General features: G+C 49.0%; 3 protein-coding genes across 7 annotated transcripts in view; 2 read left to right on the top strand and 1 right to left on the bottom strand.

Annotated features, from left to right (window-relative positions):
* The window catches only part of tkfc (triokinase/FMN cyclase), a 43,933-nt gene extending 37,906 nt beyond the window's left edge, over positions 1-6,027 (top strand). For 3 of the 4 annotated variants that reach the window (XM_061763974.1, XM_061763972.1, XM_061763973.1), the window contains 17 exons: positions 308-388; positions 826-1,015; positions 1,084-1,188; positions 1,706-1,893; positions 1,971-2,049; positions 2,118-2,207; positions 2,970-3,004; positions 3,063-3,147; positions 3,239-3,328; positions 3,403-3,519; positions 4,082-4,201; positions 4,482-4,619; positions 4,870-4,976; positions 5,063-5,169; positions 5,481-5,514; positions 5,613-5,705; positions 5,796-6,027. In XM_061763974.1, the coding sequence (XP_061619958.1) occupies positions 383-388; positions 826-1,015; positions 1,084-1,188; positions 1,706-1,893; positions 1,971-2,049; positions 2,118-2,207; positions 2,970-3,004; positions 3,063-3,147; positions 3,239-3,328; positions 3,403-3,519; positions 4,082-4,201; positions 4,482-4,619; positions 4,870-4,976; positions 5,063-5,169; positions 5,481-5,514; positions 5,613-5,705; positions 5,796-5,957 (1,746 nt within the window). In that variant the 5' untranslated portion in view covers positions 308-382 and the 3' untranslated portion in view covers positions 5,958-6,027. Of the gene's footprint in view, positions 1-307; positions 389-415; positions 707-825; positions 1,189-1,705; positions 1,894-1,970; positions 2,050-2,117; positions 2,208-2,969; positions 3,005-3,062; positions 3,148-3,238; positions 3,329-3,402; positions 3,520-4,081; positions 4,202-4,481; positions 4,620-4,869; positions 4,977-5,062; positions 5,170-5,480; positions 5,515-5,612; positions 5,706-5,795 lie in introns of those variants that run through there. The other variant, XM_061763970.1, reaches the window with a different exon arrangement.
* Positions 6,028-6,167: 140 nt separating this feature from the next.
* LOC133472721 (E3 ubiquitin-protein ligase TRIM39) lies at positions 6,168-13,272 on the top strand. Of its 2 annotated transcripts, none has more exons than XM_061763984.1 (14): positions 6,168-6,518; positions 7,537-7,677; positions 7,762-8,011; positions 8,175-8,389; positions 8,460-8,564; positions 9,048-9,143; positions 9,248-9,481; positions 10,716-10,863; positions 11,335-11,382; positions 11,801-11,827; positions 11,889-11,953; positions 12,028-12,138; positions 12,206-12,324; positions 12,915-13,272. In XM_061763984.1, the coding sequence occupies exons 2-14, from the start codon at positions 7,537-7,539 to the stop codon at positions 13,162-13,164; spliced, it is 1,809 nt and encodes a 602-aa protein (XP_061619968.1). In that variant the 5' UTR covers positions 6,168-6,518; the 3' UTR covers positions 13,165-13,272. The 2 variants fall into 2 exon arrangements, with proteins under 2 accessions (XP_061619968.1, XP_061619969.1); XM_061763985.1 differs by having other exon boundaries at positions 9,048-9,145; positions 9,253-9,481.
* A 185-nt stretch (positions 13,273-13,457) lies between these two features.
* cmasa (cytidine monophosphate N-acetylneuraminic acid synthetase a) lies at positions 13,458-16,681 on the bottom strand. Its single transcript, XM_061764011.1, has 8 exons — positions 16,390-16,681; positions 15,334-15,476; positions 15,046-15,201; positions 14,840-14,976; positions 14,578-14,672; positions 14,345-14,516; positions 14,112-14,277; positions 13,458-14,001 (listed from the first exon to the last, which is right to left on the bottom strand). Exons 1-8 carry the CDS (start codon positions 16,596-16,598, stop codon positions 13,799-13,801), a joined length of 1,281 nt encoding a protein of 426 aa, XP_061619995.1. The 5' UTR covers positions 16,599-16,681; the 3' UTR covers positions 13,458-13,798.
* Positions 16,682-18,290: the final 1,609 nt, after the last annotated feature.

The raw sequence follows: 18,290 nt of genomic DNA, 5'->3' as shown, positions 1-18,290 counted from the left end.
GGGTGCAGCCCGACCGAGCGGGGTTGTCATTGCCTAGAATCGCGTTACACACACGCAATGTACTTTACGCGAGCGCTATGTGAAAATCAATCACCATCACGCACATTTATACGTTTCCATTTGTTTACATTTCATCCAGACGACATGTTTTTTTTTTTTAATTGCTTTCAATGTGGCTAATGTAGAAACATTTTCTTGCAGTCGTCTGGTGGGCGGGGTTAAGAGACTGACGAGCCAAATATAAGGTTTCGAGGCTTTTGCAATGTACCTTGAATAATAATACCGATTGTGTATTTTTGTTTTGAAGGGAGGACATCCGGCCGGCTCTGACGTCACCCACTGATCTGCGACTGAGAAAGGCGACGAGGGTCGTCAACTTGTAATGGAGGTAAGAAAGGTCAAAAGTGACGTCGAGCCACAAGAAGCAGCGTCTGACTCGAGCACAGCTAGCTTGCGTTCTTTACGACTTTTGACGGCTTCAAAAACACTTTTTTTTTTTCTCAGTCAGAGATCAAAGTCTGCACGTGCCAGACTGTCTGCTCGCTGTTCCTTTCACAATATTGACTGCTGGAGCTAAAGTGGCTGACATAAATGTTGAAAACCATCAACTCCACAGTAAAGATATGTTCAATGAATACAATTTGGCAGTGTCTCTGTCAAGACAGAATTTGTGATTTAGAGGATCACATAGACTGCAAGTGCTCTGGTGTGTGTTTTTTATTTTTTTATTTTTTTATTATTATTATTATTGTTTTACAAAAACTCTTTGCAATCTATTGAAATCCAATTGTATTCAACTTTTAGAGTTTTCCTTCTGTGCTACAGCCCCAAAAGAAGCTGATCAACGCTGCAGAGGACTGCGTGGACGAGGCTCTGTGCGGCCTGGTGAGGGCCTCCGGCGGCCTGTCTCTGCTGCGGGGCCACCGGGTGGTGTTGCGCTCAGACCTGGATCCGGTGAGGGGCAAAGTGGCGCTGCTGGCAGGAGGGGGGTCAGGACACGAGCCTGCGCACGGGGGTACGACCGACGCCTCACGGGCAGCCCGCGCAGCGACGGCTTGAGCCTCTTTGACACGTTGCGTCCAGGTTACGTGGGCGCCGGTATGCTGTCGGCGGCGGTAGCGGGGGCCGTGTTTGCGTCTCCGCCTCCCGCTAGCATCCTGGCTGCCATTCTTCGCCTGCACAGTGCAGGTAAACTGACCTCTCGTCTCCACTCTGCTGGCCTAAACGCTATCAGAAGCATCGACCTACATAGACATTTTATAGTATTTCTCTTCGCTACACTGCTTCGAGTAAATATATGTACTGGATATATTTGAGATGAATCAGATTTCAGCGCAGGGCCCTCATAGAATCGGTTGTGCTGGCCGATGTAACGTGACCTATATTAGCAATGGGACTGTTTCTTTGAATGATCAGATTTCACATTCCCCTTCGCCTCTGGAAAACTGCTCGACTTGCAAAACTGTTCTGTAGCGATCGCCGCACATTAAGACATTTAGTAATCAGCATTTCCTGTGAGTATGATGTATTTTATTTCAATGTTTCTCAAATGTTGCATTTTTATGCTGTATATTATTGATGTTTTGGATAATTAATGTGCGATTTGGTGGTATTAAGTCAGGTAAATCCATATCCCAGGCCCAGGTGCCCAATTCCCAGCCCGCCACCGGGTTGAAAATGAATTATGCATGTCGTGACTCGTCAGGAGCGTCCGGGGTCCTTCTCGTTGTGAAGAACTACACGGGAGACCGCCTCAACTTTGGGCTGGCCGCAGAGCAGGCACGCAACCACGGCGTGGATGTCGACACGGTGGTCGTCGCTGACGACTGCGCTTTCGCCTCCCCCAGTAAGGCCGGGAAGAGGGGCTTGTGTGGCACTATTCTCATTCACAAGGTGAAAAAACAAACACCGCAAAGCACCGAAGACAAAAACAATCACTCTTGGAGGATACAAGGACACTTTTCCTTTAGCTGGCAGGTGCCTTAGCCGAGGAAGGCTGCTCATTGGTCCAAATTGTTACCCGGGTGACAGAGGTTTTACAGGGCACAGGTGAGGTTCACGCGCCAACTCGCGACCGTGTGTCCGCCATCTAGAAACAGCGTTGCGTTGCGTTGCAGGGACACTGGGAGTCAGCCTGTCTCCGTGCAGCGTTCCGGGCTGTCGGCCATCGTTTGAGCTTCCTCCCGGAGACATGGAGCTCGGCCTGGGTGAGCAATTAGACAAATGCACATTAATCCGCCGCCATTTGTGCGGGAACACTGCCAAGAATAGCGAAAAGCCCAGCGTTGTTGACGGCCCCCTAAAAATACTCATCGCTGCCACACGGTGGGGCCTTGAGAAAGGAGTGAGCCAACTTACGAGGCCGCGACCCGTTTCATGCCACTCGCACTTGAAATCTGCTGTCAAACTAAACATCAAACAAGCAGAATTGCATCTTAGGTATTTGGAACAAACAAACAATTTCCCTTAAAAATACTCCCACTAGCTTAATGCTAACACGTGAGAGAAACCGCCATTGACAGGCTAACAGTTAGCATCAATAGTGGCAGTGTTATAACCCCTTAAGCAAGGGATATTTGAACACAAACGGTGGAGCAACACATTTAAACAGACAATACCATAATACTTATAGGTATATATTATTTATCATCTGCAAAAAAACATCTAAAATGATTAATTAATTATAGTTTTATTTATGTATCCTTTGCCATGGTGCCCTAAACGATTGACTTTGTCCTGATATGGTTACTCTGGTTTGTTTGTGGTGGCTGAACGTGCACCTGGATCTGGAAACTGTAAACAAATTCCCCACACGGGATCAATAAAGTTGTCTGAATCTAATTACACTTTTCATTTTGGAAAAAAATGCACCATAAGTGCACCATGTATACACACATAGGGCGAAGATTCTCTGTAACTTCCACTTACAACCCGGGCTGAAAATTCAAAGTTTTTTCCGTCTGATGTAGGAATCCACGGGGAGCCTGGGGTGAAAAGATCCAAGGTGAGCCTCGAGGTGCACAAAGCGTGTGTAGATGTCGTCTTGTGTTTTTGCCCACCAGGTGGCGTCTGCGGACGAGGTGGTGTCAGCCATGATTGATCACATGACCAACGCAGCGAGTCAGTCGTCCTTGCACCTGAGGACGGGTACCCTCAAACCCTCCGTGCGACCTCGCAGTCGGCCTCATCTCGTTTGTGATTTGTCTGAGCTGGTGCACGTGGTTCTGTCGTAACACAGGTGACGCGCTGGTCGTCTGCGTGAACAATCTCGGCGCGCTGTCACGCCTGGAGATGGCCGTTGTGACTCGGGCGGCCATCGTCTGTCTGGGTGATGACGCCGTGGATCACGTACTAATGAGCATTTAAAATCCCGAAGCACTCACTGTCCCGAGATGCTTACAGAGAATCGTGGGATGCTAGTCGCCAGGGTGATGGCCGGGTCCTTCATGACGTCGCTCGAAATGGCCGGGATGTCACTGACCTTGATGCGGGCCAGTCCGGAAATACTCAGACTCTTCGGTAAGGAAAGACACAACAAAAAAAAGCAACGATAATAGATATGTGATGGACACGGTCTTGGGCACAAATGCTATCAATTAGCATCCATGTGGCTTGTTACCCTTTAAGCAATTGATATCTGAACACAAGCAGTAGTGCAACACATGTAGACAGACCATATCACAATACTCACAAAACTATTTAATTCTGTATAATTGTGACAATGATGTCACTACTGTATGTTTTTATGAAGTATAATATTGTGTTATTGTTAGTTTTTCGGGGAAAGGCTACAAGGGATGGATGGCATCTCCATTCATTTCAGTGGTGAAATATACTTTGAGTGTCGTCAGGGAACAAATTCAACTTATCTCGAGGCGTACAGTATTTTTTGTTTAAATATGTTTAAAAAGTGTGTTTTAAGAAGTTTGAATGCGTTTAAAGCTATTCATTAAAATATGCATGAAGTTTGACTGTGAAGGCGTTCATGGTCGCTCTTTCCAGCTCACTGTGGAAGTGTGAAGCGCACACGTCAAACAGATTATTTATGTGGTCTCTTGCTCTCCCGCTCCCTTTCATCTAGATGCCAAGACCAGCGCCCCCGCCTGGCCGAACCTCAGCAGCGGGTGTGCGAGTGGGCGCGCCTACCTCACAGACCCGACCACGGTGCCTGCAGGAGCTCATGACGACAAGTTGCCCGAAGGTTCATTTCTTGAACGACCCACATGAAACACTGGAAGACTAAAGTTTCATTATTGTGCTGTTGGATAATTTGTGTGTGGCTCCGAGAACAAAGAGCAGCTGTTGAAAGTTGTTTATTTGTTTGTTTTTTAAACATGTATATGGCTAGCCATAATGTGTGCTAGCCAGAAGCTAAGCTGCACTGTGTTTGTTTATAAACTTGGCGTATGGCTAGAGCGCCTTGTCGCTCCTTTCTGACCTAGCCCGGCCTTGACTTCCCGCTCGGTTTCTCTCCCTGCTAGGACCCCACAGTCCCGTGATGCGGAAGGCGTTGGAGAGGGTGTGCTCTACGCTGTTGGAATACCAGGAGGAGCTCAACGCGTTGGACCGCGCTTCTGGGGACGGCGACTGCGGGAACACGCACGCGCAGGGGGCCAGAGGTGACGACAGTGCCGAGAAGCACACATCACGTGCGCTACACCAGGGGTTCTCAAACTTTTCGGGTCCAGAGACCCCTTAAAGGCAGACATTATTACAAGGATCCCTTCATCATTCAAACATAACGTAGCTACTATGTGCGCACCTAAACGTGCCAATGATATAAGTTACTTCATGGATCCGAATGTAATGGCTCCGGACCCAAGTTTGAGAAGCCCAGCTACACAACATTGACAAAAAATGCTCACTCAGCCATTCAGGTGTGGCTCCAGAGTCATGTGGTCCCCGGTTGCCCCGGGCAACTGTTGTCTGCCCTTGCTGCATTGGTGCAGGAGAAGATGGGCGGGTCTTCGGGTGCGGTAAGTGTTCCATTTTGTTCAAGAAGTGCTTTTTTTATTCTTATTTTTCCTTGATTCCGCACACCTTGACATGCTGTGTTTCTCAGTTGTACAGTTTGTTCCTCACGGCAGCGAGCGGTCACATGACTGAGGGACGGAGTCAAGCTGCGGCATGGGCCAGTGCAACGTATGCTGGGATGCAGGCCATGAAAAGGCGGGTCTTGTTCAATGACACCACTGCAGATCATCTATGTTAATTCCTCCTAACCAATGTGCCCATCATCGGAAACCTTCTCTGGAAATTACTTACTACGAACAGTATCTTAATGTATCAGTGCCAGTGACGTATAGTGATCGGTAAAACAATAAAATGCTCTTCCACTATGTGGTGTCGAAGGTCCAGTCAACCTGTGTATCCACTTGTGATTCATACAGCAGAATAATAGCTTTGTGTTCAACGAAACAGACCCTGACAGAATCTGATCACTGGCTGACTCCAAAATGGATCTGTTTTGTTCCCAACAGATACGGCGGTGCTGACCTGGGAGACAGAACCATGGTGAGTCATTTGGAATGTTTTGTTTCCCCGCGGAAACTGCAAAGGGGCGCTTTTGTGTCGCTTTTGTCCGAGCTGCTTTCTGTCCTCCCCCGCCACAGTTGGACGCTCTGTATCCCGCTGTCGACGAGCTGATGAAACTAAACGGCGCCTCTCCTGGCGGGGAGATTGCCGTACTGAAAGCTGCTGTTCAGGTGCGGCAAAACATCCTCGACCTGTTTTTCTATTGTTGTTCGCGATTGCGCAAGGACGCGAGAAACATAACAGCTTCCGCCGATGTCCAGAAAGCAGCCGCGGGCGCCGAATCCACCCGCAGCCTCGCCGCCAAGGCGGGCCGAGCCAGCTACATCGCGGCCGAGCGCCTCACCCTGCCTGACCCCGGGGCCAAGGCCGTCGCCGCCATTTTGAGCGCCGTGTTGGAGGCCCTCGAGGAGCCGCACTTGTAGAAACAGTCCATAGGACGCAGAAAGAGAAACTTAGAATTAACATTCCACAAGAAATAAACTGTAGAATAAATGGATGCTTTTACTTTCTACACACACACACGCACACACGGTAACCGTTTCATCCAGGATTTCCTGGGTGCAAGCGTGTCATATCTTATCATGAGTCCAAAAGAATGTCCCATCCAAAAAATAAATAACAGTTCACACAGAAAGTAAGGACTGTTCCATCCACGAGTGTGCATGGGTCATTATGATTGCGCACCATGTGAACCTATTGTTGACAAAGGCTCAAAACAGCCACCCGTAAATATTTTCGCAAAGGTTTCCCGCAACAGGAAGAGCAGAAAGTGTTTTGGCCAAAATAAGGTGGAAGGTGCCTGAATCTCCCAACTCAACCAGTCCGGCCACATTGAGCCGGGAAACCGACACTCGAGCGGGCGTGGCGCCAGATGGAAATCACAGTCGTCACACGCCCTCATTCTTCACTTTGTCGACGGGCTTCGGGAAGAGCGACATCCTCAAGGGCCGCGTGGATGCCAGAGACGACCCCGTCAAATTAAGGTACGTGCTACGACGCTCGTTAACGCATCACGGAATCAAGCGAAAATGGAAATGTACATTTGTAAACTGGAACTGCTTGTTGTCAGATGAGACCTGGAGGCAAGCCAGCAGGAATTTGTTGTTCAAATAATGAACCGAACAAACGTCCTTGTATTAGTTTCACTCCCAGTCGAAATCACCTTTGTGAGAACTGAAAATCCCTCAAATCATTGTTTTAATCACCTTTATTGGAATCTGAAGTCATTTTCCAAGAACATATCGAAACAAAAACGGTGAGTGAGTCACAGCCACATTAATTTGATGTGCAACCTTGTCTTCAGAATACACTAAGTGACTGCTGTCAACAATTTTGAATGACATTTGATAGCGTTGTGTGACCAAACAGCCACACCATACTGTGGGTAAATATAGTGTTGCTGACATCATGTTGGAATTTGTTGAGTCGCACTAATTGGTATCATCCGGTGATACTTTTGTGTTGTTAGTCACCTTTCGGCCGCTGACGCGGGTTAAGAAAACTATTAATTTTGGAATGGAGGAAACCAGCATGACGACAACAACAACAACACATTCAAATCCGTGACTTTGTACAGAATGTCACCTTCAGGATGTGATAAAACTCGCCCCGTTTCATTCCTAAACTCTTGGCTTCATCCTAATCAGATTGGAGGATGTGCGCGCACGTGTGTGTCGAGGGATTTTATTTTGGATCGGCAAATAGGTGCCACCTCGGGCAGCTGGCAAAGCTAAAGCCTTTTCTTCTACAACAGTCACCCATGCCTTCATCGCATATTGGCCGAATTTCTGTCATGCACTTTACTTTGGAGTCAGCCAGTCCTCCTTCCAACATCTCCGGTTGTTTCAAAATGCCGCTGCTCCCCTCAAGCGGAATGCGTACAAGGAGGCACGGAACGCCGTCCACTGGCTCCCTGTGCACTTCAGAGTTCCTGTTAAGATTCTGCTGATTTGGTGGGTGTCGGTGGTTATGTTCACCACGACGCTTCCCTGTTTCCTTCAGATGTCCTTATACAGTAGTCTGCTGTCGAGTGAGCAGTTCCAGTGCTCCATCTGCTTGGACATCTTCAATAACCCGTCCTCCACGCCGTGCGGCCACAGCTTCTGCGTCGCCTGCATCAACCGGTTCTGGGACGGAGCCAAAGTAGGTCCTTCAAGTCCACTCCTCAACTTCCTTGTCACACTGCCGTGCACCGTCATGCGTCGCCCTGTTGTCCTCCCTCTGTAGGTGTGCCAATGTCCTCTGTGCAAAAAGACCTTTCAGAAGCGTCCGGACCTCCAGATAAACCGGACCCTGCGCGAGATCACCGAGCAGTTCAGGTCCATGTCTGGCAGTGGGACAGGGGAAGGAAGCCTCGCCAGGGAGAAGAAGGCAGTAAAGGGGCGAGAGTGCGCCATGCCGAATGCTTTGTTGGATGAACTGACCAGGAAGCTGCCGCGACCTCACGCCAGTGCGACAGCGACCAGCGAGGAGCAAGGTGAGTTGGCGCGGTTGAGTCAAGTGACAAAACCCAGGACCTCCAAGGCGTGTCTGACAACGGCGGAGCAAATATTTGCGTTTAGGTTGTAAATGTAGGTCAGTGCTTCCGATAGTGTTTAGGGTTAGGACTGACTGCCTACCACTGGTGTCTGACAATCAAGGTGGCGAACACATCACGGGGACCCCGGTGGCCGCGGCTTCCATGGCGTCTTCGGTCCCCGAACAAAGTCCCCTCTCTGCGGCGACCGGCGACGGCGGACCCCCTCGAGCTCTCGCCCGCTCGTCCGTGGCATCCGGCCGAAGAAGGTTCACCGTGAGCGGGGCGGCGAGCAGCCAGAACCTTCCTCTCTGCGACGTTCACCACAGGGGGATCACGGTACCCGAGCGCTCTTCGGTTGCACACTTTTTGGTGGCGGCAACACCCTCACTGCGGTCTTTGGGCTCAGATTTTCTGTCGCACCGACGGGGAGTGCATCTGTCCCGACTGCGAGGCCGAGGCGCATTTTGATCACGACACAGTGACGGCGGAAGCTGCGTGGACCGAGAAGCAGGTGCGGGAACAAAACACGATCTCTTCTCGGATTCTCAGAGCAATTAAGGTACTGCGATGCCCGCGCGCGTGGGCCAGGAGCGCCGCGGCCGGCGATGCACTTTCGGCCATTTATCGAATGAGGAAAACGCTCAAACACACTCGCAAGGAGCTGCTGCCGCTTTGCCCTTTCACTCATTACGAGCACTTAGTGACATGTCAGTTGAAGGGATTTTTGTTTGACCGAGTGCTTCTCCTGATTATCACATTAATGAAGCTGAAAAAGAGCAAACCAGTCAGTGCGGGTCTCGAGACCGAGACTTTTGGGAGTGGAGTTCAAGACGAGACCGAGACCGTTCTCAAGTGCCTACGCCTATAGAATTACAGTATTTCTTATTTTAAGCTTCAAGTATCCGTAACCGGTAATAACATCTCTCTACAATTTGTCAGCATACAATTATTTTGCAGTGTAGTCCGGAGTATATTTTTGTGTGTGCGCGCGCAGGCCCAGCTCAAGGAGACAGAGCAGCAGACCCGGGAGATGATCCAACAAAGACTCCTGAAGATCGAAGAGATCCGAACCTCACTATCCGAACTGGAGGTCTGTCCAGCACGCGCACGCCTCACGTTGTTCGACTCCTTCCGCCGAAGGAATCGTCCGTCTATTTTGAGACGTGTGTTTGGATTGTTTTTGTGCGGACCCAGCTGGTGGTGGAGCGGGCGACGACGGGCAGCGTGTGCATGTTCTCGGCGCTGATGGCGGCCCTCGAGCGAGCGCAGGCGGAGCTCATCGACGCCATGGAGGCCAACAGGCGCGCGGTGGAGATCCAAGCGGACGCCATGATACGGCAGCTGGAGCTGGAGGTGGAAGAACTGCGACGGCGGGAGAGCGTTCTCGCGCAACTCTCCGCCTCGGACGACCACCTGCATGGCATCAAGGTGAGCCGTGTCACTCTGAGTCCGATGACTCCGTTCGTATATTTGTCCAGTATATTTTTCAACGGGTAGGCACGGAAGAGAGTCTCGCCCAGCTTGTGTGTAATTCAGGTTTATAAGACAGTGTAATGGCTAGCAGATCCCTGTAGATGGCGGCATTGCATCGCTTTGGATTTGAGATCAGCATCGCTTTTGAATAGAAGACAAAGATTAGACGGCGACTCTCAGCTTGTCACGTCGATTATGAGGGAGAGAAATGCCAACACGTTGGAAGGCAGACAAGTTTAGGCACCTCGCACTCGAACGGAGTACGTATGTGTATGATATAAACGGAGTATGCGTCGCCGTTGGTAGCAGGGAGTGTCTGTCGGGAGCGTGGGAAAAGGCGGCGCAGTTCGTGGAGGGAACGACGATCGGCATGTAAAATAAAACACTGGCGGTCAACTCGAGCCATGCGCTGAGTTAGTGTCGCTCACGCCGCGTTTCTGTAAACGAAAGATTTTGCTATCAAAAGTGCCTTTTCTGTCTTGTAGTCTTGTTTTTATTCTTTTATAGTTGGATGAGTCACAAAAGCCAAAATATTAGCGTCCATCACCGTTCTGCATGACTTGTTTCTTTTCACAGGCAAGCTCGTTTTCTCCGTTTCTTTGGTCAGAAAGCAACCCGTGTTCTACTGCTGATTACTGAAGAACAGAAGAAGCTAGAAACACACTTTTTTTGTGGTGAAAGAGAGTATACTCTTTCTTTTGGTAGGTTTCGTGCTTACACTGTATTGTCTCAGAAGACAATATTGTGCGGGGCTCAAATGATCAGTCAAAATGCTCTAAAAACTGCCAGCGAATGAGTTAATATCCATCTTAAGTTCCATGTACTAGTACTCCCCTTGTCCTCACTAGTATGATTATTCAGTGCACTAGTAGAACGACTAGAGAACAGTAGTTGAATGACCGCTAATGTTTTGTTTTCCCCTTCTGCCTTTCACTACTGTATGACGTTTCTGCCCACTCGCGGGAAAACTAGCATACTAGTCGTACAACTACATGGTCTTAGTGAGGCAAAACTACTAATGGGCATTTTATACTAGTAGGGGTCAGGCTACAACTGTGTGATATAGGCCAACGAGTTGAGCCTAGTTGTGTTACTAGTGCAGCACAGTAGTTCACTCGTAAGGTTTAATTGCTTACCGGTAAGCCAAAAGGATCTGGAAAAAAAGTGCCAAAACTCGCTTCCTCCCCAGAATTCGGCCACCATCTCCACTCCTCTGCCCGCCAAAGACTGGTCGGGTGTTTCTGTGACCTACGACCTGGGGATCAGCGCCATCTACAGGTCGCTGGCAGGTGAGGTGGAGAAGTTCCAGGAGCAGCTGAGGGGCATCACAGAGACGGGTGAGTCAAAGCATCTTTTCCAGCTGCTGGATTTTGTCAAGACAATGCTGCGGACGGGCGTGAGCTTGGCTGCCCTCTAGTGCAATCATTGCTAACCACTCTTACTAAGGGCACGGAAAAATGGTCCACTTGTCTTGTCAATTATTATTGACTAACGCCAAATAATGCAACTTTGGTCATCTATACCATTGACGTATAGTGACACCGGTCGCTATAAACCACAGATTTCCACGGTAGACAAGTCGATACATTTCCACAAACAGAAACCCACAATGTGGTGGGATCGCTTTACGGGTAGGTCAACTGCAAGATAGCGAGTTACTGAACTGATACTTTTTGTGACATTTTTGCTCGATGATATGCCGTGAGAATGTTGTCATGTAAAAAGTGCGCTCAATGAGGGTTGGGAAACACTGCGAGTTGAGCACATGTCCTGACAGTAGGCTTCTTCGCTGCTTTGACCCTGTGCAGGTTTCACTGCCTCATCGCCGGAGACCAGTCTGGCACGTCCACAGCCGAGTGAGTGTCACGGCGTGCGCGCCAGGGATGCCCGAACCTTTTCCAGTGAGGGCCGCATACAGGGAAATGGAAGGGCCTCCTTGTGTTGCCAAATGCGCTTAAACCAATTCAGTGTGTTGGTGGTCGGCATATGCCACGCAAAAAAATATATGCATTAAAAATGTTTTGTATCATTCAACTTAAAACATGTTTATTTAAAATAATAGTCTGATGTCTTGTCAAATTTGTTATAGAGTTTTAGAAATAAGAGCATCGTATGATAAATTTTCATTGTATTTCTTTTATTATTCCGATATGCTTTGGACCAATAGAAACGTGCCCCGGCCTGGACTGTGGACCCCCTGGCGCGCACACACACACACAACACACACATACACACGCGCTCTTGTTGTGTCATAACATGTCTGATTGTCTCCAGGGATGAGAAGAGTGCAGGAGTACGCAGGTACGTTGACCCGCTTGTTCGCGTTAACCCGCCCCATGCCTAACTTTCTCGCCGCCCGCAGCGGACGTCACCCTGGACTGCAACACGGCCCATCCCAGACTGGTCCTGACCGACGACATGAAGAGCGTGAGGCGTCGACGCCGTCTTCCGGAACAGGTTTGTAGGGTTTGGCTGGCTCACGTCAGTGTTTGGTTGCGCAGGTGCGTTGCAGCGACCGGCACCAGCTGCTTCCGGACAACACGGAGCGCTTCGACCGGGTGGTGTGCGTCTTGGGCAGGGAGGCCATCTCCTCCGGACGACACTATTGGGAGGTACTGTAAGCGCGCGCGTTGGCCGTCGTACCGGTGGCGCCGTGTGTGAAGGTGTCTTCCGTGTCAGGTGCAAGTGGGCGGGAAGACGGACTGGGATCTGGGTGTCGCCAAACAATCCATCAACAGGAAGGGCAAGATTGAGGTGACGCCAAATAATGGATACTGGTTCCTCAGCTTGAGAGACAAGTGAGTCATTGGGGTGTTTTAAAAATATTTCAGGGTGAACCTAAAAAACCTAAAATACACTATAACCTTTACAGGTGAACTGAATTTTGGACTTCCTCTAAACATTTGAAAGCACAAATTGAACTGGTTCCTGGTTGAATTAGAATTGGTGGGTGTGTCTTTCTCTTCGTGCCGTTCACATTTTGTCAGAATGAGACCAAGACGACACCTAAAGCCCACCACACACCGAGTGACGTGTGTGGGGTTCCGCAACTGAATGTCCGACCACGACGTCGCACGTGACGGCCAATGAAAAATGCCGTGTCGTCACATGATCTTTCACAGTATCGTATCGGTTTCGCCTCAAAATAAGAACACTAGGAGTTGCAGTTTTTCTCTTGCAGCAAGTTGATCAATTGCCTGGTGTGCGGGTGTGAGCGCCGCCTTTTTTTCCTCACAATTATCCAGTTCCGTCACATTCAGCCGTGTTAAGTTCTCCTGTAAAGATCGTAGTGCATTTTCGGCTCCTCCTTAAATTTCACCCAAAAGCCATTATCCCTAACTTTCCGCGAGTAGCGTACGCAACAAATGACAGCATGTGCCATCCTCAGGAACAAGTACGCCTTTCGCACCGAGCCCTCCACCGACGTCCACCTCAACCTCCGACCCAACAAGATCGGAATATTTGTGGACTTTGACCGAGGACAGGTCTCCTTCTACAACGTCGATGCTAAAATCCACATCTACACGTTCAACGACACGTTCACAGAGTGCATCTTCCCGTTCTTCAGCCCCTGCACCAACAAATCCGGAAAGAACGACGGGCCGCTCGTCATCACGACAGTCGACACGTCGGAATGAGCCAACCCAACGCGTGTAATTCGGTCGCCGTCACACTTGATTGACCTTCATTCTTCCGCTGCTTTCTTGCTGGATTTCTTAGATCGATTAAAACGCTGTCTTATTGTGTCTTCTTTCAAATTTATTCACACATGTAACGGGAGCCGGCTGTGTTACGTTAAGAAATCTGCCAGCGCCCTCCACTTCCAACCGGCGTCACGGCGGAGGCGCAGCTTTGAGCCCAGGTGCGGCTCGAAGGCGCAGGATCGCCACCCTTAGACGTGCATTTAAAAAAATGGGACTGTACAACTCGATTATTTTTCGAGACAATGATTTTATTACTGCTGCTGCAAACAATTTCCGATTGAGTTGGAAACACAAGATCTCTCACTTAGCATTTTGGTGAATCTAGTGACTGATGTGGGGATTACTGTTAGCTAACTAGCATTAGCATACTACATGGGCGTGCCAACGGCCTTTCTGCGTGACGATCTTAAATAGGACACCCCCGCCAGTTGCTTCATAACATCAACAGTGCAAATTCCAGTAAGTGGAGTAATTCCAAATAAATGCATCGTACCAAGCAAAGTGGAAAATAAATTATTTGATTCAATCCTTGATTACAGTCAGTAAGGTCAAGTTTCAGCTTCCAACTTCAATTGATGCGGTCCTGCCTCATCTGAGACTTGGCCTTTGCCTTCTGCAACAGAATATGCTCGGCGAACTCCCGGACGACGCCGTTGCCGCCCACGCCGTGGCAGGTGTACTTGCACGCGTTGATGGCCACCACCGGCGCGTTGGCGGGCACGGCACTCAAGCCTGCCAGGATGAGGCAGTCCACGTCTGGCACGTCACTACCTAACAGACAGACGCATCGAAGGGCAGCTTGTCAAATGTTATACACTGTGTTCCCCAAAGGGCAATGAAAAGATCTTTTGACACCCATGATGTGCAGGGAGGTCCTTTACCCATGTATGCCACATCCTTCCAAACCAGCTTCCTGGACTCCAACACGGACGCCAAATCGTCGACGGGCTCGGCTCCCACTCGCATCACCTGGCAGCCCGTCCGCTTGGCCAGTCTGTCGGCCAACGTCCTCTCCACCGGGTCCTCGGCGGTGGTCAACAGCACCACCTGCCGACGAGCACGCACGTCAATCGAGAAGACTCGGGCGGAGGTTCGGGACGGGCGTGTCGACGACCTCCACGTCCTCTTTTTGCAGCAGGCGAATGCCGGCGACGTCTCGGCCGCTGATGGAGATCATCTCCTCTGCGGCCGCGGACAGGTAGATCTTTCCATCCGTTAAACATCCCGACACGTTACAGAACATCAGCCGAACCACCTCCGGAGTCCCCCGGCCAAAGTAGCCGTAACTGCGAGACGGAGCGCACGTAGGCTGAGACGGTCGTGCGCGGGAAGAAAATGTCTCCTTACCGGAGGACTCGCTGCTCTGCGACAGGCCAGTCGATGTCCACGTCGATGTCCACGCTGTACTCGGGAAGCATCTCGTAGTAGGACACCTTCGCACCCTGCAAACGCACGCAACAGCGGTCCAGTTAGTCTTGGGTAGGGTTGCGAAATTCTGTGAGTTTTTCAAAGTTGGAAGGTTTCCATTAGAATTAGCCAGGAATTTACGACATTGAACCTCACTAATGTTCCACCCCTTCGCAACCCTCGTCACGGAGTTTGAGTTCACCTGCATGACTCCTTTCTCGTTGATGAGCTCTTTGGTGCTAAAGTAGAAAGAGCCGTTTTCACACAGCTCGCCGTCCCAGTCCTGACGCCGTGGACGGTTGGCCGTGTCCAGGTTCAGGGCTCTGGTCAAGTCACCGGCTGAGAAGAGGACCAGTACTTTGCAGTAAGAGCGGCAGAACGACAAGAGCGGCACGTGCGTTCACCTACATCCCTTCTTGACCTCCTGCCAGCGGAAGTGGTGCCTTCGGACCACCGAGAAGACGGAGTCGAAGCCCTGCACGGTGATCAACTCCAAGGCCTCCTTGATGTGGAACGGGTGGAGACAGGGCGACGTGGCCTGGATGTGGCACAGGATGTCCACCTCTGCAAACAAAGACATTGCCTTTCCTCTGGTAAACTGGAGGCTAAGCCAGCGGGGTGCACCCTGGTCGCCAGCCAACGGCAAGGCTTAGTTTATTCAGACAAACAACGGGCTGCTCGGTCTCTATTCCGTACGTGGATTGAGTCGCAGAAACTCCTGGATGGTTTCCAGCGAAGACGAAGAGTCTCGCGAGACTTCGGGACTCCGGCGGTGCACCTCAGCCCCCCAGGCCCGGGCCACCTGCTCGATCTTGTCGTGGTCGGTTGACACCCACACACTGTGAACACGGAATATTTATGATTATGAACCAATTGGCCTTTGCACCAGATGTTGTGCCTGTTGTACTTATCCACAAAAAGCCTGTTTTACTGTTTGCTTCAAACTTATATTCATCGCGGGTCACATTGCAGTTATTTGTTGTTGTTTTTTTCCTGCACTGTGTTTTGTTTCCGGGCTGTGCGAGGCACCACCACTTTTTTTTGTCCTTCAACTAATCTCGATGACAGAAACTGAAAACCTATCTGCGGGATTATCTGTTTGGTTTGTTTCACTTTGAATGATGACAACAGGGATGAATGCTCATTCAAAATCTTTGTTGTGACAGAAAAGTCACCTGACGACAACCTTAGTTTATTTGCCAGTCAGGTTGGCTGAAAAAACACATGCTATTGCATCAGATCAGATCTCAAAAAGGTTTTGCAGTTTCAGCCATCCATATGTACTCATCTATTGTAAAATGTAATTATACTGTGATGTCACTGTATTAAGTGTTAATTATTTAATCTATTTTGAAGAAAATATTTAGGTACAACTCAACAAATTACAATACATTGGAAGTCCAAATATTTCAGTGCTCATACATTTTTTAACACGGGAAAAATATTTTTCAGAGAGCAAATTCCTGCCTAATTTCTACATTAGAAATCACTTTCATTGTTTCTTGTTTTGTTACGTATTATGCTAGTTTCTCGAAATGGTGGATTTGGGGTTTTCTTTTGCTGTGAACTATAACCATCCAAATCATACGCGTATTTAAATATTTAAAAAGAGGAAATATTTCACTTGTAGTGTGCGTAGTGCATCGCTAAAGTGAGCTTGAGTTTTTGACCGAAACTTGTGAACTCAATGAATCTTTTGCCACTTTTCTAAGTCCTTGGGCTGCGGTGTAAGTAAGTAAGGTGCGCCTGTACCTGTCGAACATGTCAGAGTCCAGCGCGGCTCTCAGGACCCAACCGATGAGCGGCACCCCGGCCAGCATCTTGATGTTCTTCAGGGGGATGCCTTTGCTTCCGCCCCTGGCCAGGACGAGTGCGGCGACGTGTCTCTTCTCGCTCGCCGCTTTGCTCAGCTTGCCGCCGGCCACCTGGTCGCCGTCCACAAATCTCTTCCGAGAGGACATGGTGACTAGTTCGAGCGGCGCTTCCACTTTGGACTCGGACGGAGTGACGCTTCCGGGTTGCACTCGGACGGAGTGATGTATCCGGGTTGCACTCTTCTTCGATGCTTTTAGCACACGAGAGCGCTCCCTGTCGGTCAGTTGGAGTAAAGTGTGTTTGGAAATTAGATCATCGTCACTTTTTTTTTGACAATTGTGCAGATGTAAAAGATGTAAAGTCTTCTAGCAATTATAGCAGTAATTATAGCAGTTTGAATGACCGATGAATAGTCCGGTGCAATGACCATTGTGCAAAGGGCACCGAGACTTCAATTTGTGTATGCAGTTTAAAGTGACGAGTAGTGCGATAATCTGGGACAATGTTGATTGTGCAAATGTTGCAGATACTCCTCAATCAGTGTGCAAGTGGTGCAGATGCTACTCTGGCATAAGTGGCCAGTATTGGTCAACAACAGATATGCAAATAGTGCAGCGGGGTCGTCGTAAACGTCAGCGCCTCCCTCGGAATCGTTTGTGGCTCTCCCCACATAACAGAGACAAGTACAGGGAAGTTAACAGTTTATTAACCAGAACCACAACGGCACACCTTATTCAGCCAGTAGCTGACTACAGACACTGAACACATATTTTTGACAAGGGAAGGGCCGTCTCCGGTGCTTCTAGCGGACACGTCCGCATTGTCCTGCTTCTCAATGGCGGGCCTTATTGTTCATGTTTTCAGAGCCTTATTTTACATACATTGTCATTTTTATTTTTTTATTCATTCAAATTTGGCAGGCTTTTTAAAAACACTTCTCTTTGTGTCAAAATGACATTATTTGGCCAATTGTGCATCTTTAATGTCAGCGCACATGTAGCCCAACAGTGCTGCAGCATTAAGTAGAGTACAGCAATCTGTTTCTCTCTCTCACACACACACACACACACACACACACACCATACACGGGTATGCTACCTGACCAGTATTTCCTCCCATCATGAAGGAATTAAGCCCAACTAAAATGCATGCATGCGAGTATAGTCCCTCACAGTTGACTTTGCAACCCCAAAAGCGTTCGTTAATGTGAGTAGTTTAACATTCAGTAACTTGTCCACGTTGGCCAAAAGCATTGTAAGGCAAGAGGCCGAAGGTCAGGGAGATGTGGAAGAAGTTACCCTGCCAACCCAAACTCCTCAGACCGCCCGGGCAGCATACCGCACACCCATCAGCTTCTCCTATATGTGACGCACACAGCAGCCATTTCTTGCATTGCAGCTCATGTTAGCAGTTAGCCTAACACGGAACAGCAACCACACCATCTCTTATTTTATTTTTTTACACTAATTTATGTCTTGGAATACCAAGATTATTCTTTTTTCAAAAATGTGGAAGGTCGTTATAGGTACAATGAATGCCTGCTGTCAACTCAAGTGAGCATTTTGAATAGCAAATGCTTATGAGGACTAGTCAACACGTTTATGTAACCTCACCTCACCTCTAACATGGCTAGCCAATGAGCTAAACTTGACTTGTTGGGTATTTTTACCATCGCTTTGTTTAATCATAGCTTGCGTTTTCAGCTTTTCTTAGCTAGTCAAGTAAAAGTGCATCATTTGGTCTTTTTAGCTTTTTTCTTTAGCTACTGAGTTTGGTGCTGTTAGCTTTCTTTTTGCTAGTGAGCTAAACGTGTATTGTTTGGAATTTGTAACTTTTCT

The sequence above is a fragment of the Phyllopteryx taeniolatus genome, chromosome 23, assembly GCF_024500385.1.
Source record: "Phyllopteryx taeniolatus isolate TA_2022b chromosome 23, UOR_Ptae_1.2, whole genome shotgun sequence".
Classification (NCBI taxonomy): Eukaryota; Metazoa; Chordata; class Actinopteri; order Syngnathiformes; family Syngnathidae; genus Phyllopteryx; species Phyllopteryx taeniolatus.
Note: the sequence above shows the minus strand (reverse complement) of the source record. Positions and strands in the feature narration are given on the sequence as shown.

Coding starts and splice junctions, on each gene's coding strand:
- LOC133472721 (XM_061763984.1), top strand. CDS start 7,537: ATGTCCTTATACAGTAGTCTGCTGTCGAGTGAGCAGTTCCAGTGCTCC. Junction 11,954..12,027: donor TGACCGACGACATGAAGAGC/GTGAGGCGTCGA, acceptor TTGGTTGCGCAG/GTGCGTTGCAGCGACCGGCA. Junction 12,139..12,205: donor CCGGACGACACTATTGGGAG/GTACTGTAAGCG, acceptor CTTCCGTGTCAG/GTGCAAGTGGGCGGGAAGAC.
- cmasa (XM_061764011.1), bottom strand. CDS start 16,598: ATGTCCTCTCGGAAGAGATTTGTGGACGGCGACCAGGTGGCCGGCGGC. Junction 14,977..15,045: donor GCAGGAGGTCAAGAAGGGAT/GTAGGTGAACGC, acceptor TCCTCTTCTCAG/CCGGTGACTTGACCAGAGCC. Junction 14,278..14,344: donor TGCAAAAAGAGGACGTGGAG/GTCGTCGACACG, acceptor GCTCGTCGGCAG/GTGGTGCTGTTGACCACCGC.